The sequence below is a fragment of the Crassostrea angulata genome, chromosome 6 (genome assembly GCF_025612915.1).
Source record: "Crassostrea angulata isolate pt1a10 chromosome 6, ASM2561291v2, whole genome shotgun sequence".
In the NCBI taxonomy this organism is placed as follows: Eukaryota; Metazoa; Mollusca; class Bivalvia; order Ostreida; family Ostreidae; genus Magallana; species Magallana angulata.
In genome coordinates, this window is record NC_069116.1 from 61242640 (window position 1) to 61255826 (window position 13187).

The 13187-nt window shown below is 35.9% G+C and overlaps 3 protein-coding genes across 4 annotated transcripts; 2 read left to right on the top strand and 1 right to left on the bottom strand.

Moving 5' to 3' along the window:
• The first annotated feature begins 1327 nt into the window (after window positions 1–1327).
• LOC128189930 (UPF0764 protein C16orf89 homolog) lies at window positions 1328–5827 on the top strand. Its single transcript, XM_052861755.1, has 7 exons — window positions 1328–1557; window positions 2663–2972; window positions 3412–3523; window positions 3798–3951; window positions 4053–4311; window positions 4809–4861; window positions 5716–5827. Exons 1-7 carry the CDS (start codon window positions 1380–1382, stop codon window positions 5793–5795), a joined length of 1146 nt encoding a protein of 381 aa, XP_052717715.1. The 5' UTR covers window positions 1328–1379; the 3' UTR covers window positions 5796–5827.
• A 1296-nt stretch (window positions 5828–7123) lies between these two features.
• On the top strand, window positions 7124–8863 carry LOC128189937 (uncharacterized). Of its 2 annotated transcripts, none has more exons than XM_052861764.1 (2): window positions 7124–7375; window positions 8030–8863. In XM_052861764.1, exon 2 carries the CDS (start codon window positions 8073–8075, stop codon window positions 8604–8606), a length of 534 nt encoding a protein of 177 aa, XP_052717724.1. In that variant the 5' UTR covers window positions 7124–7375; window positions 8030–8072; the 3' UTR covers window positions 8607–8863. The 2 variants fall into 2 exon arrangements, with proteins under 2 accessions (XP_052717724.1, XP_052717725.1); XM_052861765.1 differs by lacking the exon at window positions 7124–7375 and adding an exon at window positions 7384–7548.
• A 2016-nt stretch (window positions 8864–10879) lies between these two features.
• Window positions 10880–13059, bottom strand: LOC128189939 (DNA-directed RNA polymerase II subunit RPB11-a-like). The gene is made up of 4 exons (XM_052861767.1): window positions 12904–13059; window positions 12654–12743; window positions 11724–11898; window positions 10880–11389 (listed from the first exon to the last, which is right to left on the bottom strand). The coding sequence occupies exons 1-4, from the start codon at window positions 12954–12956 to the stop codon at window positions 11351–11353; spliced, it is 357 nt and encodes a 118-aa protein (XP_052717727.1). The 5' UTR covers window positions 12957–13059; the 3' UTR covers window positions 10880–11350.
• Between the last annotated feature and the right edge of the window lie 128 nt (window positions 13060–13187).

Genomic DNA, 13187 nt, shown 5'->3' on the forward strand with positions numbered 1-13187 from the left:
GAAAATGTTATACTTATGTAAATTCTTAATATTGTTAAAACTTTTATTCATATTCAATTTTATATATTTAGAAAGTGTAGGATTTTCTCTCAATTAACATTAAATGCTTTGACCACTAGTCCCATTTTATCAAACTAAACAACATATCCAGCGCTCTATTCGGATTAAGTTTCAGGACTATACAATCATGTAGGTAAACGTAAAGAAAATGTCATGCCTAAAATACAAGGTTCGAAGTCATGAAAATCACAACCAAACGCTCAACTAACTGCCCTACACTATCATTCCAACAATATTACAAATGGAAAATAATTCAAAAGTTATTTTAATAGCTTATTTAATCATCGTGTGTGCACCTCACACACCTACACTTATACTTTTTAAGACACTGCGTCACAAGATGGCGATTTTAATGCTTTGTTAAACTGTTTATATCGTTCAAGTGTGTTGTATATCGTCGTAGATGAGTGGATAAAATATTGGGCTTCTGAACCGCATATCATCTATTAGGCTTAAATACTTCTTCATTATGATCATACTCAAGTAATTTTCTGCTGATTTGATAAAATATTTCACGGTGTAGTGAGCCACCTTCAACGTCATAGTATTTTTTCCGTTTTCCATTCCGCGTTTTAGCAACACCCTGATAATACTTGTAAGATTTGGATCCCCTTTCCAATTTGATCACTTTCAAGGCCATATTGTGATCACCATATTCTGTACGTAGGCAAATTTTATTGTTATACTTTCAAGTTAAATACTGAAATCTGATTGGTTAAGAAGCAGTTCATAATCCTTTCTATTACCCTCAGCGTTAGCAACGCACTTAGCAACGGGTAACATTAAAAATTGTTACATGCGCGAAAATTATGCGCGTACGGTTCGCTGTAGAATTCACGTTATTTCTATATAAAAGCAGTAAAATTTTCTTCAAAATTAAGACATTCAGTATAACAAAATAAATAGTGCCTGTTTGGGAGGATAACAGTTGAAATTGACACCCCTCGATACCATTGTCAACCTCCGCTTCGCGTCGGTTGACAATGGTTTTCTCGGGGTTTCAATTTATATACTGTTAAATTAAGTAAATATCGATTGCTTTTTCACACTTGTTTTATATATCGTTACACAGGCACAATCAAATTTTAAAGAGTCTGTTAAAGTATTAAATTTAACACTGAAAACAGGGAGCACATTTTTATTCGCGTATCATTTGATAAATTATCACGTATAAAACGTTTTCTTTTGAAATGTATAATCTCTATGTGTCTAGAATACTCGTATATCGAGAGAACTAAATGTTGGTCGCGACTGCTCGCTATCTGAGAGATAACGACTGCAGACCACCTAACCCCGTCACTCAATAACTTCACAGCGCAATGATCAGGGCGCTACTTATCGCCCTCTGTGGGCTCGGGGCCTCGGGCTTCGTGGTGAATTCTGGAAACGGTCTTCTGGATAGGGTCCTGGACAATCTGGAGAAGCAGTCGAAGTTTTTCAGCTCCGACTACAGCGACATCAACGTGGACGGACTGTTTGGTCTCAGAATGGCGCAAGGTGCGTGGGGAATTTTTACGTAAATCTTGAACGGGCGCGGATCAAGCAACAGGTACTTGTTTATTAGGGATGGATATTTCATAAACAGTGCTAAAACATTTTATAATAGATATTCGCCTTGAAAATAGATTACGTATTTTAAAAACTTTATCTTTAAAGGTTGGTATATACATATCGCCATACTTACACATGATGTTCCATTTTCAAAGGAAGGAATGAAAAGACTTTTTTCTCAAAAGGATAGATTCCTTAAGATTGAAGTTTCATGCAGAAAAAATACCCGGCCTTTTGAAAATAAATAAAGACGTGTAGCTTTATCTGTAAAATATGGTATATCGCTTTGATAGAATCATGATTGTTCGTGATTAGTTACTGTAACACCTTGTATCTACATTCAAAGATCTATGGTTTTTAAAATTGAAAATAAGAGGAAATGGGATTTTACTTTTTTCGTAGCAGTTGACATTCGTTAAATAACTATGCTGTATTTCATCTCCAAAGTTTTGAAAATAGTCTCTGATAATTAACAAGTAATTGTTATTTATTAATTAACTTATGAAAGTCTTTTGTTAAACGTATTCAAGCTATTGGTTGTTTGTGAATTGGGTAACTTTCTGATTTTGTCTGAACTGGGTGGTTTTGAGGAAGTATTACACAGTATTCGGCAATATAGGCATGATAGATAATATGTCACGGCTGAGCCACGCGATTTCTCTAGGGATATAAATGCAGCATATAAAAATATATATGTATGGCATTGACAAATCATGAAATGTGCTCACGTTTTGACGATTTTGTCATCTCGATCACTAAAACTGGAGGTGTATTAGATTTTTAGTTACATCGTATTTTCATATGGAAGACATTAATGTTATTCGACATTCATAATGATCATTAATAACATTTAGAAAACATACTTGTTTTTACCATTGTTTTTGTCCGACCTTTGCTGACCCTTGCTAGCTCTCAAGTGCACCGTTACCATCGTTCCAAACTACACTTTGCCCTTTGGTTTAAAGATTACCTATCATTTCTCGTTATTGGAATCAAATTCCTTCCTAGTTCATTCAGTGTAAAATGTCTGACTGAGACGTTTTACTTTAAGGTCAGATTTTGGCGGCGGTGGAGGAATGCCACAAGAGGCCAGTCTGTTCGGCACGCTACCTGTCCAAAATAAAGGACCTCGAATCAAAGGTAGGGGAAACCTCCGACAAGGCCCTGCCTTACGTCAAAGATTCGGACCCCGCCTACTACGAACGTTTCTACCAAACCATTGCAAAAGCCTGGATCCTCCCCTACCAAGCCATGTTGTTTGACAAAGCAGAACTTGGATCCGTCAAGCTGGGGACCAATACGTCATATGACGAGGATTACGGGGACGCTTGTTACGCCAGGGTCATGGGAACGTTTGACAAGTAGGATATATTTGGCTCTAAGGATGGCGTAAAAACTCAATGCTTAACTGTATCAAACTCACTTCCTTATATGAACCTTTAGAATAACAAAATTATGTCTGAACTTTTTCATGGCATCACAATGGTTACAGCGCGCGCTTATTGTTTAACGATTAAATCATTGTAAACAAATTTGAAATTTTGATAATTCTGGGCGATTTGCCTCTCTCAAACGTAAATGTAAGTAATAAACATCAATGTTAAAAAGTTCACCAGGATATGAACTTGGTTGGTGCATGACCAAATCTTCTGAGATGCCCTTCGGGCTTCACGGGATTTGATTAATACGTGTCCAACCAAGTTCATATCCTGGTGAACTTTTTGAATTGTTGGTCATTTCTTAATTGAAGGGGTTGGGGTATATTGACAAAATATGACCTATTATTGCTATCATTTTAAGGAATCTACCTCGTTGCACGGTGACGCCGGAATGTTGGGATTTTATGACGTCACCGGACACGTCTCAATACGCCCTCACACATCAGCTTCTGTATTTCATTGTCATAGAACACGTAAGTGGTTCTAGCATTTGGATCTATTGATTTATAAACATCGTTGGTTCTAGCATTTGGATCTATTGATTTAAACACAGAAAGAAATATATAAAAGATTAGTTCAATCAAATATCGCAATGTACATTGAAATGGTTAGAATTTGAAACATCAATACTGTAGCACCTGAAAAAAAAAGTTCAAAGGAATGATAAAAACCACACTAAATGTTAATGTTGTTCGGTGTTTAAATTGAAAATAACGTCATAGTTTCAATATAAGAACTCTGTTGTAGGTAGGTTGTTTAAAAGACGTGGAGAGAAACCTAAAGGGGAAGAAAATAAGGGATGTGCAATCACGGATGTGCGAAAAAATCTATAAAGAGGCTGAAGGTCTTGTCAAGAAAACAAATGTGAAAAGCATAAACAGAGATCTGTTCTTGGAGCAAAGTAAGTTATATATATTTCGACGAGTGATTACTCGCTTAATCTATGATAGACTAACCTTGACTGGGGTCGCTAAGGTTTTTGTCTTGTTTTGTGTGTATTAGCCGTGCTGTGTGGCCCCCTGGGATACGAGAGCTTCATGAGAGAGGACTGGATGGCCATGACCCTGCGCTGGCTGGACACGCACTATGGATGCTTCAGAATGACCTTGGACGACCTTGAACAGCTGACCGACGAAATGGTGCATGACGTATACAAGGGAATGAACGTCTCCAAGGAAACGATAGAAAAGGCCAAACAACTAGCGGAGCAGGAATCGAAGGAGTCCTACGAGGAACAGCAAGAGAAGGAGCTTAAGGCCGAGTGAGCTTACAATTTGTACTTAACTTGTATCTTTTCATCTTCGTAAACCCTCAATGAGTGTCGCCTACGCTAGTGTAGGCCAAGCCATTGAAATTTTCTATTTTCATGATTATATTTTCAACCCAGCAATGAGATAGCGAATTTTTTTTTTTAGTAGCTTTTTGATGTATGAAAATTAAGATTATGTAATGAAACTTTGCCGTTGTTATATAAGTAATAACACACACGAATGCCTTGGTTTTATAACGTGACTAGTGTCATTTCCGTCAAGAAAGTGTGAAGAAGCCTATGGACTATAGGGCATGAATTATTCATAAGAACGAGACAATTTTAGCGTATGAAACCGGCCAAAGTTTCCGATACTTTCTGGGTACTATTAGTATTGTATACATTTATATTCAACCAAAACAAAGTACGTCGTTCTACCTTCCTGCTCAAGGCAATTTTTTACAATTATTAAGTCAAAACGAGGATTAAACAGACTTTGTATTTTTCAGGACAAATTCTAGTCCTACCATGAGGAAGCTGATGAGAGAGAAGGGAATGAAAGGTAACATAACGTCATGTCTCTCTGTGTTTAGCCACCATGCGTCATCTCTAGTTTATCGCTATCCACAATTTACATGTACATTTGGTTTGTAATTATTCCGTTATAAAAAAATTAGGATTTCTAAAAAAAAAAAAAAAAAAAAAAAAAAAAAAAAGACGTATATCAACAAAACTGCGTCACAAGAAGCAGTCAACGTTAACAATTCTTTTTTTAATTATATTTTTTTCTGGATCTGTCATAAACACGTGTGTTATCAGAGAAAATGATTGAATGCATTACAGCTCAAAACTGACAGATTTAAATGAGGCACGTTTTCATGTATGTTGTCTCTACAGGAAAAATGAACTAAAAGTTCCCATTTTGGGATGTACCCATCTTGTTTTGCATATTGTGATTATTAGATAAAAAAAAAAAAGTTATATAGAGCTAAATATGATAAAAAATATTCTAAAGCGCTTAGCTTGAAATAATTAAATTTATGATGTACAGTAACATTAAATGATAAAGACAGACAATTAACAGGCATAAAATATGATTAAAATAAAGACTGATGAATAATAAGATTATCATATCATTTAACAGATCCATTGTACAGTCCTGGGACCCGAATCTTAGCTCCCAGTAACAGCAATCTGTCTTTGTAGTTTTTTAAAATGTTATTCATCTTAAATTTATACTTTTATGAATGTGTCAAATTAATTAATTTTATTGTTATACATCTACCGTAAAACCCGCTTACGGCGAAGTTCTGAGGACTTACAATTTTACTTCGCTATTAACATGTATATTTTCTTGTTTGCTTTAAGTTCACATCATTTTTTTTTTTAATTTCTGTTATTTCTTTTTCGTTGCAGACGACTGTCTCGCCCACACTTCCGGTTTAGGATTTGGGGTCTATGCAACATATCTAAATTATCTTATTTTACATATGTAAATATGTCAATAAACAATTCTCTTTTAAACACATTTCAATTTCCTGCAGAATTTACATGAAATACCATTGGATTATTTTTTATTTCATTATCAAATAGTTAAATGTTGTGTTGTTTTCTATACCGAAGTTTTTTAGAAGATATATTAGTATTTTATAGTCTCAAAGTCTTAATTATCACCAAGCTCAAACGATTCTTTGACTTTGGACTGCTGGATCTATAGCCTCCTGTAATATATGCTCATATCCCTATAACAAACAACCACCAGCTGCTTTCATTCAAATAATAAAATGTTTTCTATGGTGGTTCATGCTGCTATGAAAGTTTGAAGCATTACAATAAAAATACGTAAACCTCATCAGTGTTATATAAGGAGTCGTTTTAATATTTTTAAGGTACATTGATGCTTATACTTTTCAACACTCTACGTCACAAGATGGCGATTTAAAGTTTTTGTAATGTTAAATTGTGTCTATCAATCGATTTGGTTGAATATCTCCATAGCTCATTGGTGAAAGTGTCGGGTTTGTGAACAGTAGACCACGAGATAGAACTCGACTGGGGCTTTACTCAATAATACTAATAGTACTGAACTATTTTCTGAAAATCAAGAGGTTTTTTTATCCAATTTTGCATTTTTTTCGCACATCTGACTTTTACATATGTAAATTCATCTTATGCATCATGTCATCTTTCGTTATCAAGAAATTGTCTGCTGGTTTTGGTAAATTATTTCAAGGTGTAGTGAGCCACAATTTATTTATTTTTTATGATATTATGATGTAAATACTTCGCATCGTACACCCCTATGTCATGATTGGAATGGACTTGTTTGCACATTGTTTATAGGCGTCGGAACGGGGGGGGGGGGGGGGGGGGGGGGGCACTTTATTGCAAAGTTATATATTACCATAATGAAAGACCCTTTTTTAAGGTCTACCCCCCCCCCCCCCCCCCCCCACTTTCAATTTGCTTCCAACGCAATGTTGTTAACTTCTCCGAAGGTATGACGACGCATAAGGCCGGTGCTTATCCCTGTATCCGTAAGTGGTGCTAGGTTGATGGGACTCATTGACACCCCCGCCGCCGCTGCCCCCCCCCCCCCCTAATGGGACACCAGTCCATCACAGGTAAACTCAACTTAAAAACACAACATCAATGGATCAGAGCGCGAAGTTTCGGCAATTAAGCAGCCTTTGGGTTACTGACCAAACGCCAATGACCACTGAATCACGTGCCTCCAATTTTGTTTGAACTGGAATTGATAAGTTAAAAAAATATTCCTGTGAAGTAACCACATGTACCTTTCATTAATTTCCTCGAAAGCTCTCGGTGACATGTATTCAATATGTCTCCGATTGACTGGTCCTCAAGTCAACGCTAGGATGTCCCTGTAATTACTGACAATAACACGCCGGTAACACCTGCTGTACCTGTGTTTAGTAACACCTGCTGTACCTGTGTTTATACACGGATGTCAACACTAGTCCACGAACTGTACTCGGCTGTTATCTGTAGAATGGGGTAGTCCGGCCGAGTAACAATGGCCGCTGATATCCCAGTGTAGACTGTCACACTCAAGGTAAGATATGGCTACTGCACGGAGGTGGTGGTGCGTGTTGGTGCTTTCCAATTCGAACACCCCTAATATTTCAACAACCGTAAAGATCTATGCTAAAGGCATGGCATATCGAGGTTTATTGCGTATATCTAACGGTATTGAATACAGCTGGCAGCGGGTCATGCTGAAATAAGGTCACTGAGATATATTACTGTGGTGATATTTTAAAGCATTTGCAATTTAAACAGAGTGTTGCAAGTATTTTTTTCATATCTCAAAACATTATATAAATAGTGCCTGTTTGGGAGTGTAACAGTTGAAATTGACACCCCGAGAAAACTATTGTCTACCGACGCGAAGCCAAACAGGCACTATGTATTTTATTATACTTAATGTCAATTTTAAAGAAAACTTAAATGCTTTTCTATAGAAATGACTTGAATTCTACTGCGAACCGTACGCGCATGTAACAATTCGTTATGCTACCCGTTGCTAAGTGTGTTGCTAACGCTGAGGGTAATAGAACGGATTATCAACTGCGTCTAAACCAATCAGATTTCAGTATTTAACATGAAACTATATAAAAGAGAATGTTTGCAGATAACAAACCAGTACCATCAAACTCTTACATAAAGAGAAATGTTTACGTTGATATTTCGCTCATTAATGTTTTAGTGACCTAGACACGATTGAGGCTTTGTTTCCAAGGAGAAGAAAGATGGCCTCCTGTCGCCATTGGACCGTGCTTGTGGTGGTGTTCGTCCTGGAGGCAGTTGACCTTTCCTGTGATTGGTTGTTCTACTCTCGGGTCAAGGAGAGTAGCGACTCTTACATAGTGAACCACGGCTATCTACACTGGGTCATCCTTGTGGTCGCTGCTCTGGGGTCACTGACCTTTGTGTTTGAGGTCATCAACCTCGCAATAGAAATGTTCACGGAGAGTGGGTCCTGTGTTTTGGCGGACACCGTGTCCATGGTATCTACATGGGTGGAGGATGTTCCTCAGATGGGCGTGGCCCTAGCTATCGCTGTTAACACTCGGGAGCTTGTTCATTGGATTCAGTATGTCAAGGCCGGCTGGGCTGTCCTTGAGGTCACGGTGCGGGCGCTGGCCCAGTGTGTGTTCTGCTGCTCTATCTCTAACAGAACCCAGCGGGCCATGGACTACTTCGTGTCGCTCTCCAAGTTCCTGGCACAGATCGTAGTGCTGGGGTGTTCTGTTGGAATATTCCTCCGACTGTTACAGGAATAACCATAATGACCAATGAAAATACTCGTACCTTATTTGGTTTCTGTCTTACTCCAGTCGTGAAATGTCATGATGGCATCACTGCATGATATGTAATTATGTATATATATCATAATCAATATAACTGCGCGGAAAAATGCAGTTAATTATTTCTAGTGTAAAGAATGACGCCTTAATTTTATTTTGATTCAAAATATTTTCAATGATATTGGAATTTTTTGTTTTTGTTTCATGGCAAATGCATTAAAACTTTATGCGTATTTTGTTGTTTTTGTTTGTCTGTTTTGGGTTTTTTTCTTTTGTTTTTGGGGTTTTTTTTGGAAGGGGGGAATGGATATATTATGGTGGGGTTTTTTTTGGGGGGGGGGGGGTGTTCCTTTTTTTATGATAGAAATCTGCCATTACTCTGCAAGTTGGCCAATTTCATCCAATTCAAGAGGAGTGTAAATGAAATCAATGTTGCTGCCTATAATGCCGTTGTAGCGAAGAATTTTGATCAAAGTGGAAAATTGAGCCGGGGTCATTTTTCAACGTTGAATATTGAGACCAAAGGTGGCAAATAAAGACCCAAGTCCATTGAAAATTTACCAGCATCGTGGGGTTTTGATCATGAAAACGGTGTTCTAAATTCAACAGCAAATAAACACATATTAATGAACTGATATTTATACATGTATATTTGATTTATTCAATACAAAAAATACAGTTAATTTGTATTTGTTCTTTAGATTATTTTGTGTTTAAACATAAGAATAATTTTGTTTATTGGTTTACATGGTTTCACGAAATACAAAGTCATGTACTTTTTAGTCCAGAAATACTTTCTTCATATTTTCTTGAGGGGTGTATACGAAATTTACAATGCATCACATTGTTTAATTTTGAAGTTATACTTATCTTTCACTTTACTTATAGGAAATTGAAATTATAACATTGTAAATTTTCTTGATCTGGGTATAAATACACAATTTACAAAATAACATTATATAAATAGTGCCAGTTTGGGAGGGTAACAGTTGAAATTGACACCCCGAGAAAACCATTGTTTTGGTTTTCGAGGGGTGTCAATTTCAACAGTTACCCTCCCAAACAGGCACTATTTATTTTATTACACTGAATGTCTTAATTTTAAAGAAAATTTTACTGTTTTTATATCACAGACAAAGACAGTTCAAAATGTAAATATATAGAAATGAAGTGAATTCTACGGCGAACCGTACGCACATAATTTACGCGCAAATAACAGTTCGTTCTGTTACCCGTTGCCAAGTGTGTTGCTAACGCTGAGGGTAATAGAACGGATTACCAACTGCGTCTAAACCAATCAGATTTCAGTATTTAACATGAAAGTATAATAATATGTGTTTTTACACTTACGATATAGGTATATTATGTCTTAACTGTAAATTTCTAAATATTTCATTTCCACCCTCCTAGTAAATTTACTGCTAAATTTACAAAACGACATGTTTAAACCTACCCTGTAATCTGTACAATATGGCAGTAAATTATTACTAATGAGTTCTCTAAGGAGAAAAGTTTTACAGCAATCATTCTTTAAAGTTTATTTTCTTATAATTCGTAATTTTAGTATTTTATGTGACTGTGTATTTTGGAAAGATTAGTAGCTTGATGCTGCATGCACATTTCCATGCATACTCATTCCTGTACAATGCTATTATAATAGTACAGGCACTATCTATATCCATCTTGAAAACCGCTGTATTTTTCCGTTGTTATTTTTTTGTAAAATGTGCTAGTATGATAATTATGCATGTTGATATACAGGATTGAAAAAAAAGAAAAAGTTTCATTTCTAGGGGGTAAGGTGGGGCCAAACTGGGGGATCAAAGTTTTACATAGGAAAATACAGAGTAAATCTTTAAAAATCTTCTAAGAAACTTATCATCCAGGCGATTCCTTATAATTGTTTAGACTTTGGCCCCTGGACGATTCTTAGGCCTCACTAGGGGTTCAGGTTTGATATAGGTTTTATGTCCCATACATAAACAATTGTTTAGGACCTTTTTTAAAAACTACAATACCCAACATGTGATATGACTATAAAATCATCCTGTTAAAAAAAAATCAAACTGCTTTGGAAGGACCATATTTACGTCAGGATGATGATTAAATGACATTACTCTGGTCAACCATAATCAAATAAAATAATAAGGCATTCAATATTTTAAAATGTTCTTGTTGATACAGGCATTTAGCATTCTCAATTCAAATCAACCCCAAAAACCGTATTTATCTTTTTAAAACAAAAACACTTATTAACACGCTCACCTTTATTCAGATACAAAACTTTGCATATCAATTCTTTCACATTTCTTAACCATCTATACACACCAACACAAGACACACACACAGATTATTAAACACACAAACAATTGCAATATTACAATATTCTAACAGACTCATAGTTCTTGCAACGCTCGTATCTCTTTTTATCAGACGCACACAAAACCTCAGCTCTTTTGTCAGACACAAACTCACAATACAACAAGTCATCACATCCATGCTCTCAACAACTAATGGTACAAACATGTATTGTAAACATGACACGGACATTCCAGATCTGGAACCCTGTACTTGTGTAGTTTTACAGTCTTTGAGTTCCCCATTCACAAACTAGTATACTTGGTCCTCAAAACCTAAGTTAAACCAATCAGTCTCTTATAAGAGTGAGTTGTTTTTTGAACTCGAATTTAAAAATCGTTGTATCTATTTCTGCTAACTCTTTATATCATGTCTCCTTCTTGCTTCTCACGAACTGCCTCCTACAAAAAATAAATCAAAGATCATTAGATTAAAACTAAAATAATCAACTGGCTACAATAAAATATAAAGCAAGAACTATCAGATTAAACTAAAAGAATCAATAAGTAGTATCTCTACAAGCTAACATACATAGTGATAGGGAAAATTCAATAACAAAACAACCTTTACGATTGACTTGACTAAATGTAATTAATGAAAGCAGAAAGCATATCAAAATATCAACATGCACAGTGATAGAAGACTAATTCTAACTATTAATCATTAACTGCCACATCTAATAACAGTATGAAATGGACGAGACTAAGACCAATGTACTTCGTTCTTCTGTTTTACCTTAAATCTCTCCTCCAGCAAGGAGAACTCTGAGATGAGATCGGTGATAGCGTGAGTTATGGCCTCCTGGGGACTGTAGTCTGATGTGGTCTGAACCCTCAGGACAAACTTGTGCTCCAAGGGGTGGGGGTTCTTGTATCCAGCAAACAGCACCTGAGGGTCTTTTCTGAGCTGGCTGTGCAAAGATTTATAAAACATCAGTTTACAATTTGTCTTTGTGTCAAATACATGTAACTTCAGAAAATTACAGATTTGTTCATGGCATGATCCGATATACTTTCTTAACAGTTTAAAAGAATAAATGGTCATGGTTCAGGTTACTGTATGAAATGTAACGAGAGGGGAGAAATAATGACAGACCAGTCCAGGTTTTTAACATAAGACTCCTGAATCTTCATTCATGTATTCTACCTACTGAGCTATCTTGTGCTGGAAATCAAATTATCTAGTGGCCACCACAGTAACTTATATATTGAAAGTTTGCTTTATATTCACGCTATGGGTGCTTTCCATTCACACTGCCTCGTCCAAACTCATCAAGAAATGATGATGTCAATGGAACGGTTGGCATTATCAAAATGCTTCAACACCAACAATTGTATCTTAAAACTGATACATATCTTTCTATTTGGTCCAGATATTAAAGTTTCTTGCAGTTTCAATATAATGTAGTAGAACAAATAGGAGTAACAGAAATCCCCGTTTTGTAAAGTATGATAATTTTTACGTCATATTGTTTCCTAATCGGCAATGGTTTAAAGCATTGCCACAATCACTCGCCAATGTCACACTTTCCAGCAATTGGCGATGAAGGCATCATCAACAAATCTGGCAATGCCGGTTTAATGGAAAGCATCCTATGATGTATAACTATAATATTGATAATCAACATAGTGCTTTGCAAATAGTTTATCTATACTTAATCCATACGCAGTAATCATATTCCCTAGGGTATGATCCTCTTTGTTCACTGTGAATATTGCTGCATTTGGTACCTTGGTGTCCTTCTCTATTGTTATTCTACAAAATATTCACACAAAAATTAAAAATATCTTTTAAACTGTTTAAAGCACGTTATTAAACAGACTTGAAACAAATGATCTAAGAAGTTTAAAAAAAAAACGTCACCAACGTAAGATGCCCGTGCAATTTAGAACGTTTTATAAAATAAATTGCTCACTTTTTCTCTCCATCAAACAAGAGAAACGATTCAAATGTCGGTGGCGCATTCATCTTTCACAATCTTCCGAGCTGACAAGCATTGGAGGTGTGTTTGATTCGTCTACGATCTCCAATTACTTAAAATTGTCGTATTTTCTGATGAAAGAGTATAGCCAATATTGGAATTTAAAGATATTAACTTTTATACAATTATAATTTTTAAAAAATTAACGATATAATATTTTCTGTTCTCTGATAGTTTTACTACAAAGTATGTGTTTTATACAGACTCTGCTAAGCAAT